Below are 26,588 nucleotides of genomic sequence, written 5' to 3'. Positions count from 1 at the left end.
TTCGACAATTTCGGGAATTCGACCGCAATTGCATATACCCCTATGTTACTATATTGATATTTCTTCTTCAGGGTCCATAGGGCTCCACAGGGTTAACATTGGGGTTATAGGTGGGAGGATCAGCTCCTGGGCACAATACAGTTAAGCCTTTCAGATATCCCAGGATGCTCCGGTACCTCTCCCTATAACCCCGCCCCCTTGCTCAGGAAGGTCAGTTTTTTGTATGGTACAGCATTAAGCTGGATGCACCATTTTTACAGGGAGCTGCTCTTGCTCTCCCCAAAGCCTTTTTCTCTAACGTCCTAGGGGATACTGGAATATTATCAGTACCAGGAGGTATAGATTGGGTCCATTGGAGCCTTGGCACTTTAAAAATATTCAGTGTGTGCTGGCTCCTCCCCTCTATGCCCCTCCTGCAGACTCAGTTTAGAAAAATGTGCCCAAGGAGCCGGATGCATTCTCTGGAGCTCCAGAGAGTTTCTTTAAAACTTTATTTTAGTTTGTTATTTTCAGGGAGCACTGGCTAGCACCAGTCTGCCTGCATCGTGGGACTTAGAGGGGGGGGAGTGGTACCAACCTCTTACAGGGTTAATAGTCCGGATCCCCGTTGACAGGTCAAAGCTCCTGAGGTGTTGTTTCGCTCACCCCCAGGGTGTGCGCGCACTCCGACAGCATGCCGAAACCCCCAACAGAGCTGAAGACGCTCGTGCGGTAAGTACACAAACTGGGACCCCGGTTACAGTGGCGGCATAAGGGTGCGGTGGGCACTTAGCACTGTGGGCTGCGGTGCCGCTGCACAGACCCACACTGGCGCTGGCTCAGAAGGGGGTTTTAACCCCTGTTTCTCTGCATTATGGAGATAAAAGCCAGTATAATTATGTACAGGGATCGCGCGCCATTAAGGGGGCGGGGCTTCACAGACAGCGGGACCAGCATCTCAGAGGCACCATTTCCTGCAGTATCATACTACAGGCTACATGCAGGGAAGCGCTGCTCCTCCAAGGATCCTCTAAAGTCATCTTAAACTGGCACCAGAGGGTTTGTAGAAAGGGGGGAGCAATATATTGTCAGAAAAACTAGTTACCTTATATAAGGCTCTAGTTTATGCCCGGCAAAGCATTGCTTTAGCTGTTGTGGCATACTGTGTGCTGGTTTTATTCCTCTCTATATCACTCCATCCAGGCTGTCTTGGGTTCTGTGTTATTTTCACTGCTACTATTATTTCACTGCTACTGTGTGTGTGTTCTGCTGATTAACATGTCTGGCAAAAAGGCTGTATGTCCAGCCTGTAAAACAAAGTTCTCACCTACTCCAGGGGGGTCTATCTTGTGTACACAGTGCATTCTCCCTTCTCAGGGAAGCAGCACACAGGAACCAGAATGGCTGGATTCATTTAAAGGGCTGATATCTAATATCAACTCTGAATTGGCTACTGCCAGGCAGGAAAGACAGTTACTTTAAAAAAAATTATGGATGATTTTTTAGCTCAGGCTCCAGACCATAGACCTGCTCGTCAGCCCCCTCTGCTGGTTTCACAGAAACGCACACTACCACAGGTACTCCAATATGACTCTGATAATGACATGTCAGATTTGGAAGAGGGGGAGGTAGAAATAGAAAAAGGTGACAATACTCTGTCTCAGGAAGCTCTGATATATTTTATTAGGGAAGTCCTGAATATCCCAGATAAGGAGGCAGAGCATGATGAAGAGTCATTTTTTTAATGTGAAACCTAAATCTACCACCACATTTCCTGAGTCAAAGGAATTAAACACTCTTTTCAAGGAGGCGTGGCTTAATCTTGAGAAGAAATTTCAAACCCCTAAAATGTTGCTAACCTCTTTTCCTTTTCCTCCAGAGGACAGGAAAGTGTGGGAAAATCCCCCTAATTTGGATAGGTTAGTGTCCAGGCTGTCACGAAAAATTGTACTGCCTATACCTGGTGCTATCTCCATGAAAGACCCTGCTGCCATAGCCACTCCACGGCTATGGCAGTGTCAGCTCGCAGAGCCCTCTGGCTGCGACAATGGACAGCGGATGCTGATTCCAAAATGGGCGTGGAAAAGCTTCCATTCACGGGGAATGCCTTGTTTGGTGAGGGATTAAACAAGTGGATGGCAGTTAAGTCCATCTATCTGACGTCTGCAACTCCTCCGGCTAGATGAACTTACCCCGGCCTCTCTCTACAGTCCTTTCATGTGGCCAGATTTAGAGGCAGGGCCAGGGGTGCCTCAAATGCAGCTAGAGGAAATCGAAGTAAATCTCGTAGACCAGCGGCAGCTGGATCCATGGACCAGACTTCTGGATCTTCCTCCACGAAGCCCTCCGCATGACAGTTGGCCCCAGCTGCAGGGGGACTTTCAGGGGGGTGCTCGACTGCAATATTTCACCCAGGCTTGGGCTGAGTTTCAGACTCTCCCTTCTCACAGATTCTTCAGGTCAGGCTTACCAGCTTCACCTGTAGCAAGAGTTAACTTACAGGATGCCATACAAAAACTACTACTAACAGGTTATTGTTCCAGTCCCTACTCTGCTCCAAAGCAAGGGATTTTACTCCAGCCTGTTCGTGGTACCGAAACCAGACAGTTCGGTATGGCTGATCTTGAACCTCAAATCTCTGAACCCGTATCTGCGTGTGATCAAGATGGAATCTCTAAAAGCTGTGGTTTTTGGCCTGGAAGAAGGGGTATTCCTGGTAGCCCTGGATATCAAGAATGCATACCTGCACATCCTGATATGGCCCCCTCATCAGGCTTATCTCATATTTGCGTTACAGGACCACCACTTCCAGTTTCGGGCCTTGCCTTTTGGCCTTTCCACGGCACCGAGGGTGTTCACAAAAGTTATGGCGGAAATGATGGTACAACTCCGCATGATGGGAGTGAACATTGTCCCTTACTTGGACGATCTCATAAAAGCGGTGTCCAGAGAGCGACTGTTGCAAAGGATCAATCTGACTACACGTCTTCTAACGGTTCACGGGTGGATCCTAAATCTGGAAAAATCACACCTGGAACCGTTGCAGAGACTTCAGTTCCTGGGGATGATACTGGACACTGTGTCTCAGAAAGTATTTCTTCTGATGGACAAAGCCTTGACAATTGATGTCCTCCTACGAGGCAATTCAGTACAGAAGGTTTCATTCATGTCCATTCCAACTGGATCTGCTGGACAAGTGGTCGGGGTCACACCTACACATGCACCAGAGGATTTCCCTTTCGCCAAAAGCGAGGATTTCCCTGTTATGGTGGTTGCAGATCTCTCACCTAGTGGAAGGTCAACAGATCAGAATCCACTCTTGGATTCTGTTGACAACAGATGCGAGCCTCCGAGGTTGGGGTGCTGTGACCCAAGGTGCTCAGTTCCAAGGAAGGTGGTCACGTCAGGAGTCTTCTCTTCTGATAAACATTCTGGAGCTCAGGGCGATTTACACTGCCCTTCTAGAAGCCTCCTCTCTCCCCCCAACACCAGGCCATACAGGTCCAGTCGAACAACGCCACGGCAGTGGCGTACATAAACCTACAGGGAGGAACAAAAAGCAGGGCCGCAATGCGAGAGGTGTCAAGGATACTCTTCTGGGCAGAAAACAATGCAAGGTCCATGTCGGCCATATTCATTCCGGGAGTGGACAACTGGGAAGCAGACTTCCTCAGCAGACACGATCTGTATCTGGGGGAATGGGGCCTTTACCCTTTGGTGTTTCAACAGCTGATTCAATGGTGAGGCTGCCAACTGATAGACATGATGGCTTTTCGGCTCAACAAAATGCTGCGTCACTACTGTTCCAGGATAAGGGACACTCTGACAGCGCCGTGGACTTACCAATTCATCTATCTATTTTATCCAATTTCTCTCATTCCTAGAGTTTTAAAAAGACTCAAGCGGGAATGCGTTCAAGCAATTCTAATTGCACCGTATTGGCCTCGCCGGGCCTGGTATGCGGACCTCCTAACCATGTCTCTCGACGATCCCTGGTCCCTGCCGCTTCTCAAAGATCTTCATCAGCAAGGGCCGTGCGTCTATTCAGACTTACTGTGGCTACGTTTGACAGCATGGAAGTTGAAATGGAGATTCTAGCCAGGAAAGGTCTTCCCTCCAGGGTTGTCTCGACTATGGTCCAAGCCCGAAAGGTGGTCACGTCAAAGCATTAGCACCGCATATGGAAGAAATATGTTTCTTGGTGTGATGGTAGGAAATATTCTACTGTGGACTTTCAACTTGTCCGTTTCCTGCTTTTCCTACAGGCAGGCGTGGATATGGGCCTACGGTTAGGCGCCATCAAAGTTCAGATATCGGCCTTGTCCATATTCTTCCAGAGGCACTTGGCGGTGGTTCCGGAGGTACAGACGTTCCTAAAAGGTGTCCTTCGCATTAAACCACCCTTTGTCCCGTGGGATCTCAATGTGGTCCTGACTTTTCTCCAATCGGACTGTTTTAAACCTTTACACAGGGTGGACTTAAAATATTTAACTTGGAAGACTGTCATGTTGCTGGCATTGGCCTCTGCGAGGCGTGTGTTGGAATTGGGGGCCTTATCCTGTAAGAGTCCTTATTTGATATTTCATGAGGATAGGGCGGAGCTCAAGACTTGCTTGCAATTTTTGCCGAAAGTAGTGTCGGCATTTCACATAAATCAACCAATAGTGGTTCCAGTAGAGTCTGACACGTCGGTTACTCCTAAGTCCCTGGACGTTGTTCGGGCTTTGAAGACTTACGTCAAGAGGACAGCTCGTCAGAGAAAGACTGACTCACTTTTTGTCCTCTACGACGCTACCAAGATTGGATGTCCTGCTTCAAAGCAGTCCATTGCTCATTGGATCCGTCTGACTATCCAACAGGCTTGTTCTTCGGCAGCGTTGCCGCTACCTAGTTCTATTCAGGCCCACTCCACTGGGTTGGTGGGTTTTTCCTGGGCGGCTGCCCGTGGTGTCTCGGCTTTGCAGTTGTGCTGAGCAGCTACTTGGTCTGGGTCGAACACGTTTGTGCAGTTCTACAAGTTCGATACTTTGGCCAGTGAGGACCTTGAGTTTGGTCAATCGGTTTTTCAGGGGTCTCAGCACTCTTCCACCTATTCTGGGAGCTTTGGGATTTCCCTATGATACTGATATCATCCCAGTATCCCCAAGGACATTAGAGAAAATAGGAATTCCTTTTCTCGTAGTCCGTAGGGGATACTGGGCGCCCGCCTCAGTGATTCGTATTTTTTCCTGCATACCTTGTTGTGAGTTCTTGATTGGGTCTGCTGTTGCTGTCCCTGTTCCTGTTCTGGTTAGCGTTGCTATCCTTTGTTGCTGTTGTGTGTTGGTTTGTTGACTCACCGCTGTTGTTATTTAATTTCCTTCTCTCAAGGTATGTCCGTCTCCTCGGGCACAGTTTTCCTAGACTGGGTCTGCAGGAGGGGCATAGACAGGAGGAGCCAGCACACACTGAAGATTTTTAAAGTGCCAAGGCTCCAATGAACCCTATCTATACCCCATGGTACGAATACCATCTCAGTATCCGCTACGGACTACGAGAAAAGGAATTACCGGTAGGTATTAAATTCCTATTTTTACTTTCTTTTTTACTTTTTTCCAATGAGCCTGTCAGCGATGGAAATCTGTTAGATTCCAGCACCAAGGCTCCAGCACTCCCTACAAGCACCTAGTACCACTGCTGCTGGCAACCCCCGGACTGTGTGGCCAGCCTTCGGGGAGCAGGTAAGAGGGTCCCGGTCTCCCTGTACCGGTGATTGACATGCTAGCATAGGGGAGGGAGTGCCAACCTGTAGCCCCTCCCCCAGTTTTGGGTACCAGTCCACCATGGACTTACCGTAATTTAGCTGCAGCTCCACACTCTCCTTCCCTCAGAGACTCCGGCAGCCATACCAGGGCAAGCAAGCCAGGTTTCTGGGAATGCTGGGTCCAGTCGTCGCCCTGTAAAAACATCTCCAAGGAGCCAGGTTTTTACATTCACTTGTATCCTACCTGCTGAGTAGTTAATAAAGTGCTCATTGCAGTTATACCATTGTATTTCTCTGCATTGTATGTGACTTGTGCTTGTTTCTGCTGTCTGATATTTCTCTCTTCAGCTTTACATAAATTTTATATCTATTCCGGACTTTTTCCTCTACCCTGTAAAGGACCAGGTGTTTTCAGGGGTAATCTTTAACAGTTTTAGCATTACTGCTGGAACTTGTCACATACTATATCAGGCTACCACACCCTTGTTTGTATACTATTGTGTTTGGGGGTGACTCCATGATATTATTACAGCTATGTCTAGCAAATCAAAAAGTTGTAAACAGCCTGTCACCTCAGTATTGCAGTCATGTAGTATGTGCTCTGCAGGATTAACTGTACAGGATGTTATGCAGGATGGGCTCTGTGTAAACTGCTATGCACCTCCTGACCAGTCCACATCTACAGCACCTACTCAAGAACCCCCATGGGCTTCTTTCACTCAGTTACTGGGTACCTTAGTGGATCACTTAACTCCCCTTATGTTGGCAACATTGTACCTGTGGCTAACCCACCTTGGGTGGATACCCTGAATACTACCAGTCAGAGATTGGCCCAAACGTCCCTAGCTTTACAAAGATGTTGCCCGGGACTAAACCGTCCTCGATGTCCCTACTCGGACTCCCTCCTCTCAGTCCACTGCTATATCAGACTCCAGTGAGTCGTCGGCTGAGGAAGGGGTAGACACACAGTCTGTCACTGATTCCTGCATCCTTGCAGAGGATTCTCCCCACTCAGTGGAGGTGACTCCTTTAATTAAAGCTATTAACCACATCCTTCAACTCACCGAGGATGAGCCTGATCCAATTGCTAAGAAAACAGACTTTTTTAAGTGGCAAAAGATAAATAAGTCTGAATTCCCTCATTCTGATTATCTCATGGACATTAGACCTGGAACCCTGGAAAACTCCAGGTAAAACGTTCCCTGTGTCGAAATGTTTAGCTTCCCGTTACCCCATTCCTACTGAGGATTGTGCTAAGTGGGAGGCTGCCCCTTCGGTAGATTCTCATATTGCACATCTGGTTAAGATGTCCATTCTATCTGTAACTACGTTTTCCTTATAAAAAGAACCCATTGATAGACGGATTGAAAATTGCCTTAAGTCTATTTTCTTTCTTACTGGTGCTGTTAAAAGACCAACTGTGGCTGCCTCCTGGGCTGCAAAAGCCATTGAATCATAGTTACAGGCCCTAGAGGAGGAATTACCCTCAGATATATCAGAGGATTGCATATCCTACTTGGCTCTTATGCGGCAAGCAGCTACCTACATCCGTGAGGCCTCATCGGATGCTGGAGTATTGCCAGTTAAAGCGTCTACCACCTCGGTTTTGGCACGGCTCTGGAATTTCTACCCTTCACTGGTGAAGTGTTGTTTGGGGAACAAAATTGTCACTGCACTAGCTGCAGTTAAGACTGCTTTTCTCCCATCCACATCAACTCCACATGCTCAGAATTCTAATTTTCAGGCCTTTCGCCCTAAAGGAAAAGCAAAAGGCCAGGCTTTCCCCAGGCAAGCCTCCGCCACTAATGCTAAGCCCAAGGATTCTAATTTTCGGGCCTTTCGCCCTCAAGGCAAAGCAAAAGGTCAGGCTTTCCCCAGGCAAGCCTCCGCCACTAATGCTAAGCCCAAGGTCAAGCAACCCTGGGCTGCACGTCAACTTTTTGCAAAACCTGACAAGCCAGCAGCCTGAAGGGGTGGGATTCCAGACTGGGTACTTTTCACGACGGATGCCAGCCTCTGCAGTTGGAGAGCATTAATGAAACGGCTCTCTTTTCAGGGGTGTTGGATGCTGTCAGAGTCCCACCTCCCGATCAATATCCTGGAACTGTGAGCTGTATACAAAGCCTTAACTCTGGCGCAAACTGTTCTGCAAGGCCTACCTGTTCAGGTTCAGTCCAACAATGCCACCATAGTGGCTTATCTCAATCACCAGGGCGGCACACGCAGCCAGATGGTGATGTAGGAAGTGGCTCGCATTCTCAGGTGGGCAGAATATCTCCTTCCAGCCATCTCTGCAGTATACATTCTGGGAACCCTCAACTGGGAAGCAGACTTTCTTAGTCATGCGGGAGAATGGTCCCTTCATCCAGAAGTCTTCCAACTTTTAGTGGACAAGTGGGGTCTACCACTTGACCTCATGGCATCGCAACACAACCACAAGATTCCCATGTACGGATCCCATTCCCAAGATCCACAAGCAGCATTCATTGACGCTTTGTCCATCAAGTGGACCTTCCGTCTCATGTACATTTTTCCTCCAGTATCCCTTCTGCCAAGGGTTCTGCTCAAAGTCAGACAGGAAGGAGGCAACCTCCTTGTGGAAGCCCCAGCGTGGCCCAGATGCCATTGGTTCTCGGACCTACAAGGCCTCTCAGTGGGCGTTCCTCTTCCACTTCCACTATGCCAAGACCTCTTGTCTTAGGAACTGTGTCTACACCTGGACCTGCCACGTCTGTCTTTGATGGCGTGGCTCTTGAGTCATCCATATTGAGGGCGACAGGCTTTTTTCGCCCACTGGTGCAAATCATGCTTAAGACACAATGGTCCTGCTGTCTTCCAGATTTCCAGAATTCTGGTATTCCTGCAACAGGGATTAAGCCTCGGCCTTTGCTTAGTGTCTCTCACTGGGCCAAATTCAGACATGATCGCTCGCTAGCTATTTTTTGCAGCACTGCGATCAGATAGTCCCCGCCTATAGGAGAGTGTATTTTTGTTTTGCAAGTGTGCGAACGCATGTGCAGCCGAGCACTACCAAAATAATTTGTGCAGTTTCTGAGTCCAGAACTTACTCAGCCGCTGCAATCACTTCAGCCTGTCAGGTCCTGGAATTGACGTCAGACACCCGCCTTGCAAACGTTTGGACACGCCTGCGTTTTTCCAAACACTCCCAGAAAATGGTCAGTTGACACCCACAAACACCCTCTTGCTGTCAATCTCCTTGTGATCGCCTGTGCGAATGGATTCTTCGTAAAATCCATCGCACAGCAACGATCCGATTTGCACCCTTACGATGCACCTGCACATTGCGGTGCATACGCATGCACAGTTCTGACCTGATCGCAGCGCAGCGAAAAAATCTAGCGTGCGATCAGGTCTGAATGACCCCCAATGTGCATACCTAAGGTGGTCTCCCGTTTTATTTAAAGGAGTATATTGTGGCTCCGGCCTTCGTCTCCTTGAGTCTCTCACCTTCTTTAGACATGGTACGTGCTCTCCATATCTTTGTTGACTGAACCAGTTCCCTAAGGAGATCGGATTCCCTCTTCATCCTTGAAGTACTGCTTTAGGACATCCCCGATGTTAACCCTGTGGAGCTCTATAGACCCTGAAGAAGAAAAGGAGAGTTATGGTAGACTTATCTTAGTTAACTCTCTTTCTTAGAGGTCCATAGGGTCCACCTGGTCTATATGGGTTTGCGGCTTTGGTCACTGGTTCCCTTCTCCTGTCTGTGAGAGTGCGTTCTTCTGTGTACCATGTCTTCCTTCTCTCTGCTTTCACTTCCTGCTTTGGGCTTGTTAACAAAACTGATCTGCCTGAGCAAGGGGCGGGGGTTATAACGAGAGGGACCAGAGCATCCTGGGTGCCCAGGAGCTGAGCCTACCACCTATAACCCCGATGTTAACCCTGTGGACCTTGTGGATCTTGAAGCAAGAGAGTTTACCAAGGTAAGTCTACCATAACTCTTTTCTTTTTTTAACTACATATATATATATAGGTATGTGGTGGTCTGGCACTCTTTGTTGGATGAGTGGCTTGGTCCGGTGCCCGTGCTGACGTTGTTCACGTATGAGTAGTAAAGTGGGTGCCCGGCACTCTGGACTCAGTAAATAGGGTAAATGATAAGCCCTCTGGTGCTGTCAACGTTTCAATTTATTCCAAAATTTTTCTCAAGACATACATAAACATAAATAAACTCTCACCTTATATCCCCACCATTGTGTTCAGTGCGCGTGCCGGAGCGGGGGACCGCCTCCCGGCGAAGTCCGTCGGGCCGGAAGTCTCCCGTCAGCTGTGGCGCGGTAAAAAGACGTCATCGCGTATTGCGCGATGCACGTCCAGTGCTGGGTTGTCATGGCAATGCTACACATAACGACAAAGAGTGTATAAGCTTGGTAATGCTTGCTGTTAAGAGCAAGTACATGTTACGGCTATATTCCTAAGACTGTATTATGCAATCCATTAGTGCCTGATATGAATAAGAATAACTCAGAGATAACGATGTGAGAAGGCTGTGAAAAAATGAATAAAGAAAGGGGAGAGAAGAAAGAAAAAAGAAAAAAGAAAAATGGCCAAAAGGAGGGGGGGGTGGGGGGGCGGGGGGGAAGGGGGGGGGGAGGAGAGAAGGGAAAGAAGGGAGAGCGGGAGTGAGAGTTGGAGGAAAAGAGAAAGAGAGAGAGAGAGAGTGAAAAAGAAAGAGAGAGAAAGAAGAAAAGAGAGAGAGGGAGAAAAAGAGAAAGAGAGAGAGGGAGCGAGAAAGAAGAGAGAAAAAAAGAGAGAGAAAAAAAGGGGGAAAGGTCAAAAGAAAAACCAACCAATAAAAACTGAGTATGACAAAGATGTATAGACGTGTGTGACAATTAGTTAACATATTAAAGCTAAAGAAAGCAAGATAGAGGTACCATATCATTAAGGCCCCGAGGGGTCACAGTGTCCAGTTTGTGAATCCATCTTGATTCACATCTCAGAAGGGCCTTGCCCCGGTCGCCACCACGAAGCAAGGGTGGTATGTGGTCTATCATTCTGTATCTGATGGTAGCTAAGGTATGTTTGGCTAGTACAAAATGGCGAGCGACCGGCTGGTCACTACTGCCCTTCTGTAGAGCCAGTCTGATGGATGACCTATGGGCAGTCATGCGTTCCTTAAATTTGCGCGTGGTTTTGCCCACATATGACAGACCGCAGGGGCAAAGTATCTGGTATACTGTATGTGTGGTTTCACAAGTCAGATGGTATTTGATCAGAAACTTAGTGCCCAGATGTGGGTGGCAAAATGTGTTTCCTGTGATCATATGGTTACAAGTGACACAGGTGCATTTAAAGCAACCTGTTTTCTGGGGAGGTAGGAAACTACTTAGGGGAGACTTGGTCCTGCTGGAGATGTCTGACTTGACCAAAAGATCCCGTAAATTCCTAGATCTTTTAAAGCACGGCATGAGATCTGTCTGGTTAAAAGGTAAATGTTGATCAGTTTCAATCAGATGCCAATGTTTTTTGGCGATTTGCATGGTTTTGTCCGAAGAGGTGTTGTAGGAGGTGACCCACGGAAATTTCGGATGGGTTGATGTTCTTTCTTTGGGGCGTAGGAGGGTCTCCCTTTCCATAAGGAGAACTTTTCGTTTGGTCATTTGCATATTCTTTAAGTTGTAACCTCTGTGTGCAAATCGTTCTATTAGTTCATCCATTTGTGTTGATGCTATGGATTTATCACTGTTGATTCTGTGTATTCTCAACATCTGTGAGTACGGGAGGCCAGCCTTAAGGTTTCTCGGATGGCAGCTGTTCCAATGCAGGTATGAATTTCGGTCCTTATCCTTGGTGTAGACCGTGGTGTTAATAAGCGAGTCTACTATGGAGATCCTTACGTCTAGGAAGTCTATGCTGTGTTCATCCATCTTCGCTGTTAATTTGACTGGGCTCTCAGATCTGTTGTGTTCAGTGATAATCGCTTCCAGTGACGCCTTCGGTCCTTTCCAGAATAGTAGAAGGTCGTCTATGAATCTGGAGTAAAATATGATATTCTCAGACACTTTGGGATTTTTAAAGAAAATTTCTTCCTCTATTTGAAGCATATATAGGTTGGCGTAAGTGGGGGCTACTGCCGAGCCCATGGCACAACCTCTTTCCTGGAGATAGTATTTGTTACTGAATAGGAAGAAGTTCCTCGTGAGGATGAGTTCTAACAGATGTATCAGAATGTGAATTTGTTCTGCCCCGAAGGAACTCTCTTTCTGTAATGTTGTTTGAACTGCAGCTAGGCCTGCTTTGTGTGGTATGATTGTGTATAAGCTAGTGACATCCGCAGTCACCAGCCACACATCTTTAGGAAGAGGGCCAATACTGTTTAGTTTGTTTAGCAGCATTGTAGTATCTAGGAGGCTGCGTGGATGCGCAGAGACATGTGGTTGCAGTATGGAGTCTAACAGTACTGCCGTCGGTTGGAACAGGGATCCCCTGGCGGATATGATGGGTCTCCCGGGAGGGGGAGATATCCCTTTGTGTATTTTTGGTACCGTGTATAACACTGGGACCAGTGGGTGCTCTGGTAGTAGTACTTCATATGTCTCCTCTGTAATGATCTTGGCATCTTGCGCTTGCAGAAGTGCCGATCTGAGTTCTTTTTTATACTGCTCAGTGGGATTACATCTCAACTGACTGTACGTTCCTGGTTCTTCTAATTGACGCTTGATTTCTGTTATATAGTCAGGGAGATCTTGCAGTACAATCGCACCCCCTTTATCGGCGGGTCGGATTATTAACTGATCATTCTCCATTAATGATCGTAGGGCTTGCTGCTCAGATTTGGAGAGATTAGAATGTATGGGTGCATCATGATTAATCTGGGCCTTGACCTCCTGATCAATAATTCTCATGTATGTTTTGATACTGGAATTATTTGAAAGAGGTTCAAAGGTGGAAGGGGTCTTAAATTGTAGTAGTTTCTCAGGGATCGTGGTGACCTGGTCCCGAGGTTTACAAGAAAAGAATTCTTGAAGTTTTAATTTACGTTGTAACTGGTGGGTTTCCACCTGCCAGTTGAGCTTGTCAAAGTTCGCAGACGGCACAAAAGACAACCCTTTTGCTAATACACTTGCTTCATTCTCAGTCAATTCAAAACTTGAGAGATTAAAGATTATTTCTTTGTCCCTGTCACGGGTGGTTTTCTTCCACGTGCTGAGGCGTTTGTACTGTCCTCCTCGTCTGGTAGGACCGCCTTTTTTGGGAGTTTGGTGCGAGTTGTCACCCCTAAAGGGATGGAGGGATTTCTAGGGTTTTTGCGTCGAGTGCCTGTGCGTTCTTGTTCGCTGCCTGTGCTGGTGTTTTCTGCAGAGGTATCCGTGTCCAATCTGGTTTGAGGGTACCTCCGTCGTCTGAAAAAAGGTTGCCTCCGTTCATTATTGTGGCCAGATAACCATCGGTATACCTGGTGGTTTTCGTAGTCTTTTTCCACTTTAAGAAATTTTTCCTTTTTAAATTTGATGAGATCCCTTTTGTATGTTGATAGTTGATTGCTTAATTTGACAAGCCATTCATTCTCAGTGTCCGTCGTGAGTACTGGTAAATGGGATTCTTCCATTTTGTCTATTTTAACTTTGATTTTTTCCACCTCCTTGGTGGATTGTTCAATCACTAGTACCATGAGGTCTAGTGAGCACTTGTTAAGGATGGAAACCCATCTGCGGCAGAATCCAGGATCGAATCTGCCTATTGTAGGGCAATTCCGGACTCTGAATCCTCGGGGGATTTTTTTACATCGGAAGTAATCGCTCAGCGAGATCGCATGATAATTAAAATCGATCTCCTTTTTCTTCAACCGTAATAAATCCCGAAAGATGATATCAGGGGCCAATGCTTCCGTCTGTGTGAAGAGTTGTTCCTTATGTAATATGGCCTCTGTTTCACTTTCAGAGTAACTGAAATATTCTTGTAGCGGTATCAGTAATGGATTGAAAGGTTCTTGATCCGGCACTTGAGATTCAGCCATGATATGAGGCGTAGAAATAGGCCTTACTGATCAATCCTTGTGGGATAAATGTCGTAGTGAGCAATGACAATTGACACACCACTGGATAAAATCAAAAAATGCAGAGATGTGCTGCTCCGTTGTGAGTAGTTATCACATCAATGGTTGAGAAGTTGAGTCATAAACAGTGTGAATAAATAATTGCAAGGTGCCGTGACCTGGTTCGGTGTGTGGCTGGGACACCGTTCCTGTGTAGGTATGTGGTGGTCTGGCACTCTTTGTTGGATGAGTGGCTTGGTCCGGTGCCCGTGCTGACGTTGTTCACGTATGAGTAGTAAAGTGGGTGCCCGGCACTCTGGACTCAGTAAATAGGGTAAATGATAAGCCCTCTGGTGCTGTCAACGTTTCAATTTATTCCAAAATTTTTCTCAAGACATACATAAACATAAATAAACTCTCACCTTATATCCCCACCATTGTGTTCAGTGCGCGTGCCGGAGCGGGGGACCGCCTCCCGGCGAAGTCCGTCGGGCCGGAAGTCTCCCGTCAGCTGTGGCGCGGTAAAAAGACGTCATCGTGTATTGCGCGATGCACGTCCAGTGCTGGGTTGTCATGGCAATGCTACACATAACGACAAAGAGTGTATAAGCTTGGTAATGCTTGCTGTTAAGAGCAAGTACATGTTACGGCTATATTCCTAAGACTGTATTATGCAATCCATTAGTGCCTGATATGAATAAGAATAACTCAGAGATAACGATGTGAGAAGGCTGTGAAAAAATGAATAACACAAATGGATGAACTAATAGAACGATTTGCACACAGAGGTTACAACTTAAAGAATATGCAAATGACCAAACGAAAAGTTCTCCTTATGGAAAGGGAGACCCTCCTACGCCCCAAAGAAAGAACATCAACCCATCCGAAATTTCCGTGGGTCACCTCCTACAACACCTCTTCGGACAAAACCATGCAAATCGCCAAAAAACATTGGCATCTGATTGAAACTGATCAACATTTACCTTTTAACCAGACAGATCTCATGCCGTGCTTTAAAAGATCTAGGAATTTACGGGATCTTTTGGTCAAGTCAGACATCTCCAGCAGGACCAAGTCTCCCCTAAGTAGTTTCCTACCTCCCCAGAAAACAGGTTGCTTTAAATGCACCTGTGTCACTTGTAACCATATGATCACAGGAAACACATTTTGCCACCCACATCTGGGCACTAAGTTTCTGATCAAATACCATCTGACTTGTGAAACCACACATACAGTATACCAGATACTTTGCCCCTGCGGTCTGTCATATGTGGGCAAAACCACGCGCAAATTTAAGGAACGCATGACTGCCCATAGGTCATCCATCAGACTGGCTCTACAGAAGGGCAGTAGTGACCAGCCGGTCGCTCGCCATTTTGTACTAGCCAAACATACCTTAGCTACCATCAGATACAGAATGATAGACCACATACCACCCTTGCTTCGTGGTGGCGACCGGGGCAAGGCCCTTCTGAGATGTGAATCAAGATGGATTCACAAACTGGACACTGTGACCCCTCGGGGCCTTAATGATATGGTACCTCTATCTTGCTTTCTTTAGCTTTAATATGTTAACTAATTGTCACACACGTCTATACATCTTTGTCATAATCAGTTTTTATTGGTTGGTTTTTCTTTTGACCTTTCCCCCTTTTTTTCTCTCTCTTTTTTTCTCTCTTCTTTCTCGCTCCCTCTCTCTCTTTCTCTTTTTCTCCCTCTCTCTCTTTTCTTCTTTCTCTCTCTTTCTTTTTCACTCTCTCTCTCTCTCTTTCTCTTTTCCTCCAACTCTCACTCCCGCTCTCCCTTCTTTCCCTTCTCTCCTCCCCCCCCCCCTTCCCCCCCGCCCCCCCCACCCCCCCCTCCTTTTGGCCATTTTTCTTTTTTCTTTTTTCTTTCTTCTCTCCCCTTTCTTTATTCATTTTTTCACAGCCTTCTCACATCGTTATCTCTGAGTTATTCTTATTCATATCAGGCACTAATGGATTGCATAATACAGTCTTAGGAATATAGCCGTAACATGTACTTGCTCTTAACAGCAAGCATTACCAAGCTTATACACTCTTTGTCGTTATGTGTAGCATTGCCATGACAACCCAGCACTGGACGTGCATCGCGCAATACGCGATGACGTCTTTTTACCGCGCCACAGCTGACGGGAGACTTCCGGCCCGACGGACTTCGCCGGGAGGCGGTCCCCCGCTCCGGCACGCGCACTGAACACAATGGTGGGGATATAAGGTGAGAGTTTATTTATGTTTATGTATGTCTTGAGAAAAATTTTGGAATAAATTGAAACGTTGACAGCACCAGAGGGCTTATCATTTACCCTATTTACTGAGTCCAGAGTGCCGGGCACCCACTTTACTATATATATATATATATATATATATATAGACATTACATAATAAACATATATGCAATAATTGAATCAAATAAATACACTTACATTTTTTTTTAAATAAATATAATAAATGACCAGGTATAATAATTGTATTGTATAAAAAATAGAATATAGTCATTCTGGCAATGAAATTAAAAAGGGGAGCCTCTGTGAAGTAAACAATCCAAATACTTATAATAAGTCTAGTATCTTATAATAAGTCAGCATCCAATCTGTTAAATCAAATCTGTGGAACTACAAATTCCAAACTTCACAGATCATCCAGCACCCAATATATAGGAGACCAGTGGATTTACCATCTGTCCATGCAGATTGTTGGTATTTCACATGTTGATATTTCACATGCCAACATGTTCAGTGTCATCATTTCAACAATGTCAACATCATAACTATCAACATTGTGAGTTGACATCATGAATTGTGAATGATGACATTATGACTACATCCTTCCACACTTTGGGATGATCTGATTCCACACATTAGATCTTTGTGCTATCAGGTGAAGACATGCTAAATTTGTATTTATTTTGTAGGTGTTTAACTTTGTGCAGACACTGACAGGATGTGAGGACCAGGCCAGACTGTTCAAAGAGGAGGTGAGGTTTCCATGTTTAAAGACTTTCTAATGTGATTAGCATATACAGTAAGTTAGAGGTAAACAAATGGGAAAAACTAATTAAATATGGCACATACCAGGTAGTACCAATTGCATACACTAGTGCTTTTATCTTTTAAGATCTATCTCAAAACCACTTCTTCCCTATAGCATATTCCTACCACCACTTGATACTAATGCCTGTGCATGTTCTATTGGCTACACTCACAGGCCCATTCTGTGCCCAATTAGCTCCTATTGGGGCTGATTCTGCTTTACATGCACTGTCAATGCCAGACACATCTAAGATACACCATGCAGCATGCAGACGTGTATGCAAGTCAGAGTTGCAATTGAGGCGCACGGGAGACATACGCTCTCAGAAATGTCTTGAAAATTTAGTGGTCATTCCTGGGTAGTGACAAGGAAGTAGCTTAGTGGAGATGGTCCATTGTATGGGCATGTTATGGGAATGTTGCGTAAGTGACCCTGAAAGTGGTTGCATAAAGCCGCTCAACCGCTCACATAGGAGGCCATACTTGGACAGAGAAACTGCAATTGCCATAAGGTCGGTGCACATATTGATGGTGCGACTGATGTTACTTCTAAAGATGCAACAATTGGTATTAGAGAGTATATGGACGCTGACAGTGGGCATCTCAATTCTTGTACTTTCGGATGCACGGATGTACACCATTAAAGGGTTTAATTCAGACCTGATTGTAGCAGCAAATTTGTTAGCAGATGGGCAAAACCATGTGCACTGCAGGGGGGGCAGATATAATATGCACATAGAGAGTTAGATTTGGGTGAGTTATATTGTTTCTGTGCAGGGTAAATAGTGGCTGCTTTATTTTTACACTGCAATTTAGATTTCAGTTGAACACACCCCACACAAATCTAACTCTCTCTGCACATGTCATATCTAAACCCGCCCCCCCCATGTGCACATGATTTTGCAAATCATGTCTGAATTAGGCCCTTTGTCTGTAGTCAGCACTTCTACACCACTTTTACTGAATTCCCTCCCACCTCCTCTGCTATCTATATCTCTCACTTTCACCTCGCCCACCTCTTTAACATCTCTAATTCCACTGGCACTGTCACCTCCTCTTTTAACTGTGCCTTCTTCTTTCCCAATCTAAATAAAATATTTGATCTTTAATTACTGCCCAATCTCTCTTCTCCACTGTGCCATCAAACTCTTGAAACAACTTTCAAATATGAAAGAATATGAAAGAATATGAACTAGACAATGCACACTGAAAGCTGCCACATAGGCTCCATGGTGTGGCAGTGTCAGCCAACATTCCCAATGACTACAATACCACCTTTTTTCCTGTATTTTGAGCTATTTAACAGGATCAAGGAATTGGAGGTCAGAAAGAGGATGTCTCATTGGTGTAGGAGTATACTGTACAAACTCTCTTGAAACAACTTATTTAGCTTATTGAACAGTATGAATCTGCACTCACCAAGGTTATTAAAGACATTCCCACCAACAAATCTAAGGTCTTTTTTCCATTCTTCTCCTCCTGGACCTTCAGCTGCTTTTTACGCAGATGATCACCCTCTCGTCCTTCAACCCCTACACTCTTCTGGGCTCCATGATGTTACACTCTCATGGCTGTCTTCCTACTTTTCTAAATTTTCCATCTCTGTCTCTACTTTTAACACTACCTTACCCCCACCTCCCTCTTCTATTTGGTGTTCCTCAAGACTTTGTATTGGTCCCTCTCTCTTCTTTCTGTACAACTCTTTTCCTTGATGAGCTCATACCACCTTTATGCTGATGATGCAAACATCTGCTTTTCCTCCCTTGACCTCTCCACCTCCACCCTGTCTTGCATTTCTATCTACTATCTCTTCCTGGATATCTAAGCACTTTCTTGAAATCAGCAGGTCTAAGAATGAGCTTATTGTTTAACCCCCTCTCATGTCCCTTATCCCACCCACTACACTCTTTTCTTGTGGCTGGGTGCGGGGGTTAGGGAGGAACACAGCGCAGGAACCCCCAGCTTCCCCCGCAGTGTCTTTGGAGTGCCGGGGTCTGGGGGTGCCCGTCTGCCCCCTGTGTAAAAGGCCCTCCAAAAATGGCCACCATGATGCAGGGTTCAGATGCTAGAGGTCATACTTGTCCTATAGCGTTTGCCAGTGATACAGGAAGTGCTGGGAGAAGATGCAGAAATACTCGTTGCCAGGGGTTTCCTGCTCGTTGCCAGGCAAACCCCTGACAATGAGCAGGAAACCCTTGGCAACGAGCAGGAAATCCCTGACAACGAGCAGGAAACTCCTCGCAATGAGCAGGAGACTCCTGGCAATGAGCAGGAAACCCTTGACAATAAGCATTAAACCTTTGGTAGCGAGCAGGAGACCCCTGGTAATGAGCTGGAAACCCCTAAAAATGTGCATAAAACCCTTTGCAAAGAGCAGGAGACCCCTGACAGCAAACAGGAAACTCCTGGCTATGAGCATGACATGAGACCCCTGGCAACAAGCATGGAACCCGGAGCATGAAACCCCTGGCAACTAGCATAAAACCCTTGGCAACGAGCATGAAGCCCCTGACAATGAGCATGGGACCCCTGACAATGAGCAGGTAATTTTAAACTAATTAGAAGCCTTATGATGTGGCATAATTTGTAAGGGGCATTATTTTGTGTGGGGCATAAAATGGTGTGGTGTGACATAACTGTGTGTGGCATAATGTGTAGTGGGCATTACAGTGTGTGGCATGTGTAATAGGCATTATGGTGTGTGGCATATTGTGTAATGGGCACTGCGGTGTGTGTCATATTGTGTAATGGGCATTATGGTGTGTGTCACTGTGTAATGGGTATTACGTGGTGGCATAGTGTAATGGGCATTACATTGTATCATATTGTGTAAGGGGCATTACTATAAGGAGGACAATGGCAAATAATGTAAGAGGCATGAATCAGGATTTTCTTTTTCCTGTGGTGGCCAATGTCTTGGCGTGCAGGTTGCAAAACTGGGGTATAATGTAGTCTTTTCCTGCAATGCCATGCACCTTGCAAAGGTGCCCCACCCACTGTAGCTCTGCCCACATTACCAACAGCTCCACCCTACATTGCCCACCCCTTTGAGTTCCTGAACCTATTTTTCTATAAAAATAGTACTGCTAAACACTATCTTCTCTCCTGTCCATCAAATCCGCTGCCTTGATGTCACCTTCCACTTCTCCCTCTACTTCACCCCGATTCATGCTACCTCTCAATCCTGGTGATTTCACCAACACCTCTAGGATTCATCCCTTCCTCTTGTTTGAAGCTACGAAAATATCTTGTTCATACCCTTGTTATCTTCCACCTAAACTACTGCAACTTCCTACTCTGGTGATCCTTTCTTCTACCTGATCCCTTTTAAATTTATAATCAGTGCTGCTGATCATCTCATTTTCCTGTGACATTGCTCTTATTCAAATTCTCCTCTCCTTCAACTCCGTCACTGACTGCGCTTCCTCTACAGAATCCAGTTTAAGCTCCTCAATCTTACTTTAGAAGCATGCGATTGCTCCTCTCTAGTGGTGTAAGTAGAATTTTTTTCTTAGTGGTACTGATGGTAAAAATTGGCATGGTCACATGCCATGAGGGGGCGTGGTCACACAAATCTAGGGGAGTGGCTACATGACAATTGGGGCAAGGCCACATTATGCCAGACACCGTAATGCCACTTACACATTAGGGCAAACACCATAATACCCATTACACATTATGCCACACATCGTAATGCTTATTACACATTATGCCACACACCATAGTGCTTATTACACATTATGCCACACACCATAATGCCGATTACACATTATGCCACACATCGTAATGCTTATTACACATTATGCCACACACAATAGTGCTTATTACACATTATGCCATACACCATACTGCCCATTACACATTATGCTAGACACCGTAACACCCATTACACATTATGCCACACACCGTAATGCCCATTACACATTATGCAACACTGTAATGCCTTACATATTATACCACACACTGTAATGCCTATTATATATTATGCCACACACAGTTATGCCACTGACACCATTGTATGTCCCACACACAAAAATGACCCTTACAAATTATGCCCCAGTGGTGGGCTGGTGGTACTGAGTACCACCACCATATTTCTTAATGGTACTCCGTACCACCCTACTTTCAGCACTGCTTCTCTCCCTCCTACATCTCCAACATACTCTCAGATCACACTCCCTCTCACTATCTCCGCATTTCCTCTGATTACTGTACTTTCCCCACTCTGGCATCCAGTCTTCTCCCATACTGTTGCCGGCCTCTTGAACTCACTCCCCCTCCCTATCAGATTATCTATCAGCCTGCATTCTTTATATAATACAATTATGAAAAAGTGTTTTCAGGAGGGGGAAGTACTAGTACTTCAACGTGCACCAAAATGATGTGATCATGTAACCGATTCACAAACATTAAATGATGGGAAGTTTGTCTAGTTAAATCTAGTTTGTCTAGTTATGTAACCACATGCAAAAGACAAGATGTAATTTTCTGAAGCAAAAATTAGTTTCAAGGGTTAGAGATGGTAAATTTAGTGTAGGGTGTCAGAGACAATTTAAATTGCAGAAACCAGGGCTTGGCCCATACGTGAGGGGATGCGGTTACATTGGCGGCAGTCGGGATCCTGGCCAGAATCCCGACCACTGACAATGCCGACAGCAGGAAACCCGGCTAAAAGGGGCTATTCCCACTCGTGGGTGTCCAAGCCCGCAGTGTGGCGAGCTCAGTGAGCTTTCAAGGGGCTTTGTTGCGCTTGCCCCCCTGCTGGAATTCTAGCAGCCGGTATCCCGGCGTTGGTATGCTGACCGCTGGGATCCCGGCCGCCGGCATACCATACCCAACGCACTTTCAGAGTGCTGCATGTTGCACTTTCCGTGAGCACTTTAAATGGGAAAGTGCCTTTTTATGAAGAAAAGAAAAAAAGTTATAAATGAACCAATTCTGGGTTATGTATAAATAGATCAAGTCCTTCTTCATAAACATACATTCAACTATTGTGGAAGTTATAATGCAGGTATAAAGCAGCAGGATAATATGAGATCAAAGCTATCTCTTGTATAAACTATCAACACCAAATTTACGAGCTTCCTTTTTTTAGATGATTCTATTTATGGTGCAATATTTCTTTTAACCTCTTGGCACATAGTTGCTCCTAAGATATTCATTTTATAACATGTGAATGATAGTTTTTAAATATTATAAATAACCAAAAAAACATAAGTGTACATATTAAATATTAAATTATACTTTTTTTTTAACTAAGTCAACTCTGAGATTTTTACATACTGTATTTGTTAGTATTGCTATTATTTCTCTATAGCTGGTATGTCAGTGCAGCTTTGTGGTGCTGAAAGCTCTTTTTTATGTTAGACAATGTTATAAACAACATTAATGACATATGCTGGACCCATAAACCTACAAAGCAACTTTTGTAGGTTAGTTACAAAAGTTGGGGATGAAGGTGTGCCGAGCGTTTATTATCGGACTGATTCAGAGTCATACGCCCAAGCAACCATCTTATCATCTTCTGCTGCAGTTGTGCCAGCGACTTTACGCTAATGTGGCTACAAAGCCCTTCCCCTGTGTAAAAGCATGTATCTGAATGTGCAAGGACTGAGATGCCCACTTTCAGTGTCTATTCATTGCCGCATGGACCGTAAAATCACAAACATCGGTCACACTATTGAAACTTGCAACAGCCCTATGGTAGGTGCAGTTTCTCAATCTGAGTTTGGCCTCTTATGTGAGCGTGCATTACTAGCCACACCCCAGTACTGCCCTATACATTGCCTTAACAGTTCTTAGTGCATGCAGCTGAATCGGCTTTGCACATCTTTAGGCGCACCATCGGAACTCGTACTACTGCAAAATGTTAGAGTTTTTCACGTACGCACATTAGCTAAAAATAGCTGGACTACGTGGACATCGGCATTGCCTGCATCTCTGAATCAGGCCCTATGTGCGATGTGAACAGTTTCACATGTAGGAATGCACTGCATGCTTACATATCCACCTCTTATATTTATATGAATATAGTATGCATCTTTTCACTAACTCTAACCCTATTCTTTAGTCATACAAGCCCCAAATCCCTGTCCTCTGTTTGTCCCTGCAGATGATAGATGGACAGGCACTCCTGCTCCTCACGCAGACAGACATTGTAAAGATCTTATGTATTAAATTGGGACCGGCGGTGAAAATTTACAACTCGATTCTTATGTTCAAGAACACAGAAGACTCTGAAGACTGACCGACTCTTCCGAATCTAAAACGTTTGGCTCTTTCAGTGTCACCATAGCTCTTCATTATCATTGCCCTGCCATGCATTGAATGTCCCCGACACAGCATAAGTACATTGTAGTGAGAAATTGAGTAAGAAATCCCATTAAAATGTGCTGTTGTTGTGTAGTGCCCCAAGGCTTCATTACTAAGATATTAGTCACCTGTACTACCTGAGCAATCGGCTAGCTTGCACTTTGAAGAGAACTGACTAGTATTGTGGTGACAAATTTCAGTCACTAGAGGGAGCTCTATGACTCATTTGTACATATGTTCTGTATGGGAAATAAGTCACCTGCAGTACTGAATAAGAAATCAAAGTGTTTGAAACAGAAATAAAATGTACAGGGTGCCAGGGTTATTAAACGTGTGAAAGTTTAAATCTGGTTGTAATGATTTCTGTTTCTCTATGTAACTTATTGAATACACAACGCTATCCCTCATTTGTGTATTGTCCATGTCAGGTATTTTGTGTCCATGTTTATGGCTCCTCTTTGTCTGTTGGAAGCGTCACTTTTATTTACACGTATCTCCCTTTCTATTGTTTTCCCCATTGCTTACACAAAGCACCTAGGTGAATGTATGAGGGTTATTATTTCTGCGTATTTGCAATTCTCATTAACAAAATGCCCAAATACTGAGGGGTTACTCATTAACTAGACCAGCTCTAGCTGCTTCTTGAGAGAAATATATTTGACCTTCACACTGCCCACCACCTCCCTTTCTACCACACCAACCTCTTCCTCTGCCTCCACCCCCTGCTACATTCTCCCCACCTCCTCCAGCTCAAAAACAAGTCTTGTCAGTAGCTGCAGGTAATTGGGAGTTTGAGTCGCGAGGGACAGTAGGACAACCCTTGGTCCCAGAGCCTTCCAGGTAAGAATGTACATGTAACTAGAAGAAGTTCATTTTTGGAAAAACAATGTTTAAAACTTTTTTGTTAAAATGTTGGGGGTCGCTCACATTTTACGATGATTTATTACAGGTATATAATTATTCTGTTCATTGCAACTGTGTAAGTTATTATTGTAAAGACAATAATGTGATCACAATTCCAATTGCATAGACTATCAGGACTCATGTAGCGTTAGACGTTATTTGTACATTGGATGTGCTACACTACCGCGCATATGCAGATTTACTTGTATCCCTGTGCTTAAACAGGTGTAATGTGGCGGGGGGAATGGGTGAGCAAATATAGGCAGAGTGCAGTAAAGACCTGTTCCTGTAATACCACCAAGGCAGACCTGGGCGCAGACACATATGCATTAACGCCGGGGGGGGAGATGTCAATCAATAGTTACTTCTGATCAGCTGATTGGATCTGGTCCCCTCCCACTGTATTTACTTCAATAGTGCGGCTGCTACATTATATGAAGTTGCAGCCATCTATTTGGGTTGGTATTGCTTTAAGGGAAGACAATTAGTGTTTGCAGGTAACTGAAGTTCATTTGTACTTTTATTTTTTATTTGTTTCTGTATTTTATTAAAATTTGATATGTTATATGCATTTTTACATGTTATATGCATCCTTCACATTTAGTAATAACACTACATACATTACACTATTCTATCTACCGTATATGGCATTTCATTACAGTAGTATATTGTATACATATTGGTTGATGTGACTTTAGCATTTACTACTACAGGTTGAGTATCCCATATCCAAATATTCCGAAATACGGAATATTCCGAAATACGGACTTTTTTGAGTGAGAGTGAGATAATTAAACCTTTGTTTTTTGATGGCTCAATGTACACAAACTTTGTTTAATACACAAAGTTATTAAAAATATTGTATTAAATGACCTGCAGGCTGTGTGTATAAGGTGTATATGAAACATAAATGAATTGTGTGAATGTACACACACTTTGTTTAATGCACAAAGTTATAAAAAATATTGGCTAAAATGACCTTCAGGCTGTGTGTATAAGGTGTATATGAAACATAAATGTATTCTGTGCTTAGATTTAGGTCCCATCACCATGATATCTCATTATGGTATGCAATTATTCCAAAATACGGAAAAATCCCATATCCAAAATACCTCTGGTCCCAAGCATTTTGGATAAGGGATACTCAACCTGTACCACTGTCAGGCCACATATCTGCTCTTTTTCTCATCCTGGAAGAAACCAAGCGCATATGCAGAGCTGGACGTTTGGGGAGGCACATCTGGCTCAGGGTACACATGGAACTGCTTCATTTTTGTGGCTGTCTTTATACAAGGTGATTCGAAAGTCGCAGTACACCCTTGTCAAAGTCGCAGTACAACCTTGTCAAAGTCGCAGTACAACCTTTTGTTTCAAAAACTGTACAGGAAATGGGAAAACTGACTTAAGGGCCCTCCGCACTGGCAGATAACACTGCACGATATGAGCGTTCTCGTTCATTACTGAACGAGAAATCGTTCATATCGTGCAGTGTGTAGGCACCAACGATGAACGATGCGCAGCCCCGCAATCGTTCATCGTTGGTGCCCCGTCGCTTATGCATGCAGGCCAATATGGACGAGATTGTCCATATTAGCATCCATTGCTATGGCGCCGGGTGACGGGGAAAGTGAAGAAACTTCACTCCCCCCGCCCCCCCCCCCCCCCCCCCCCCGTCGCCTGGTCGCCCCGTCTGCCGTATCGGCGGTTGGGCAGCTCGGCAGCGGGTCTCCCAGTCTATAGGGCCCATTAGATTCAAGATGGCCAAAGATAGCCCACTTCACCCATACCTTACTGGAGTATTCCGTTTTCCCATTTCCTGCACAGTTTTTGAAACTAAAGGATGTACTGCGACTTTTGAATCACCCTGTATGTAAGTGCATCCAACTTTACATGAGCACACATATATCTAATTATACTATACTATGCCATGCTGTCTGGTAAAAGGCTCTGGAGACAGGCCAGATTACAGTAAGTAGATAGAATTGTAATTAGAAACTGTTTCTATTGTGAGATGATTGCAATCTACTTTTCTATGACAGACAGGTCATGCAACCAAATACGCACGTCAGGTTTTTTTTTATTTAAACAAAAACATGGGCAGCAGCGTTATATGGAAGGGATAAACAAAGCAACGACAGGTGTAATGGGAAAGGGCTTCATAATGTGTCACCTGCAGAATATGGAACTGATTCAGAGGAGCACGCAGTTGCATGCGCAGCTGTGATCGATGTGAGTGTGAAAATATGGTAATGTCTCACATCATCTTGTGCACAGAAACGCCACAACCAACGCTCACGTACTTAACTTGAAACATCGGTCGCACATCGGTGCACCATCGACCCTTTGAGCAAGTCTGTGTTGTCTTCGACTGAACATCGCACCTAGGATGCCTGGCCCTCTCCTGCTGTGAACGGATTTGCAGTGGGTGATTTAGGCACGCCCACAAAACAGTCCCAACACACCTGTGTTTTTCCAGATTCCTCCTTACCTCCCACACTGACTAATTGTCACTCACTTTGTGAATAATTCCTCTGTGCTTAGAACTTTTGTGTGCGCAGTATGGCTCTTGTACATGCCCAATAGCAAGCAATTGCTCCACT

The 26,588-nt window shown here is 45.0% G+C and overlaps 2 protein-coding genes across 5 annotated transcripts in view; both read left to right on the top strand.

Annotated features, from left to right (window-relative positions):
- The window catches only part of L3MBTL1 (L3MBTL histone methyl-lysine binding protein 1), a 151,797-nt gene extending 128,366 nt beyond the window's left edge, over positions 1 to 23,431 (top strand). For all 4 annotated transcript variants that reach the window (XM_063960300.1, XM_063960297.1, XM_063960298.1 and 1 more), the window contains exons 21-22: positions 16,656 to 16,718; positions 22,886 to 23,431. In XM_063960300.1, the coding sequence (XP_063816370.1) occupies positions 16,656 to 16,718; positions 22,886 to 23,020 (198 nt within the window). In that variant the 3' untranslated portion in view covers positions 23,021 to 23,431. The remainder of the gene's footprint in view (positions 1 to 16,655; positions 16,719 to 22,885) is intronic.
- A 76-nt stretch (positions 23,432 to 23,507) lies between these two features.
- The window catches only part of SGK2 (serum/glucocorticoid regulated kinase 2), a 104,863-nt gene continuing 101,782 nt past the window's right edge, over positions 23,508 to 26,588 (top strand). Inside the window, exon 1 of the mRNA XM_063960302.1 lies at positions 23,508 to 23,925. The gene's annotated coding sequence lies outside the window, so the exon portion shown is untranslated. The remainder of the gene's footprint in view (positions 23,926 to 26,588) is intronic.

This window comes from Pseudophryne corroboree, chromosome 3 (assembly GCF_028390025.1).
Source record: "Pseudophryne corroboree isolate aPseCor3 chromosome 3, aPseCor3.hap2, whole genome shotgun sequence".
NCBI classification, from domain to species: Eukaryota; Metazoa; Chordata; class Amphibia; order Anura; family Myobatrachidae; genus Pseudophryne; species Pseudophryne corroboree.
The sequence above is the reverse complement of the archived record's forward strand: the minus strand, read 5'-3'. Positions and strand labels throughout refer to the sequence as shown.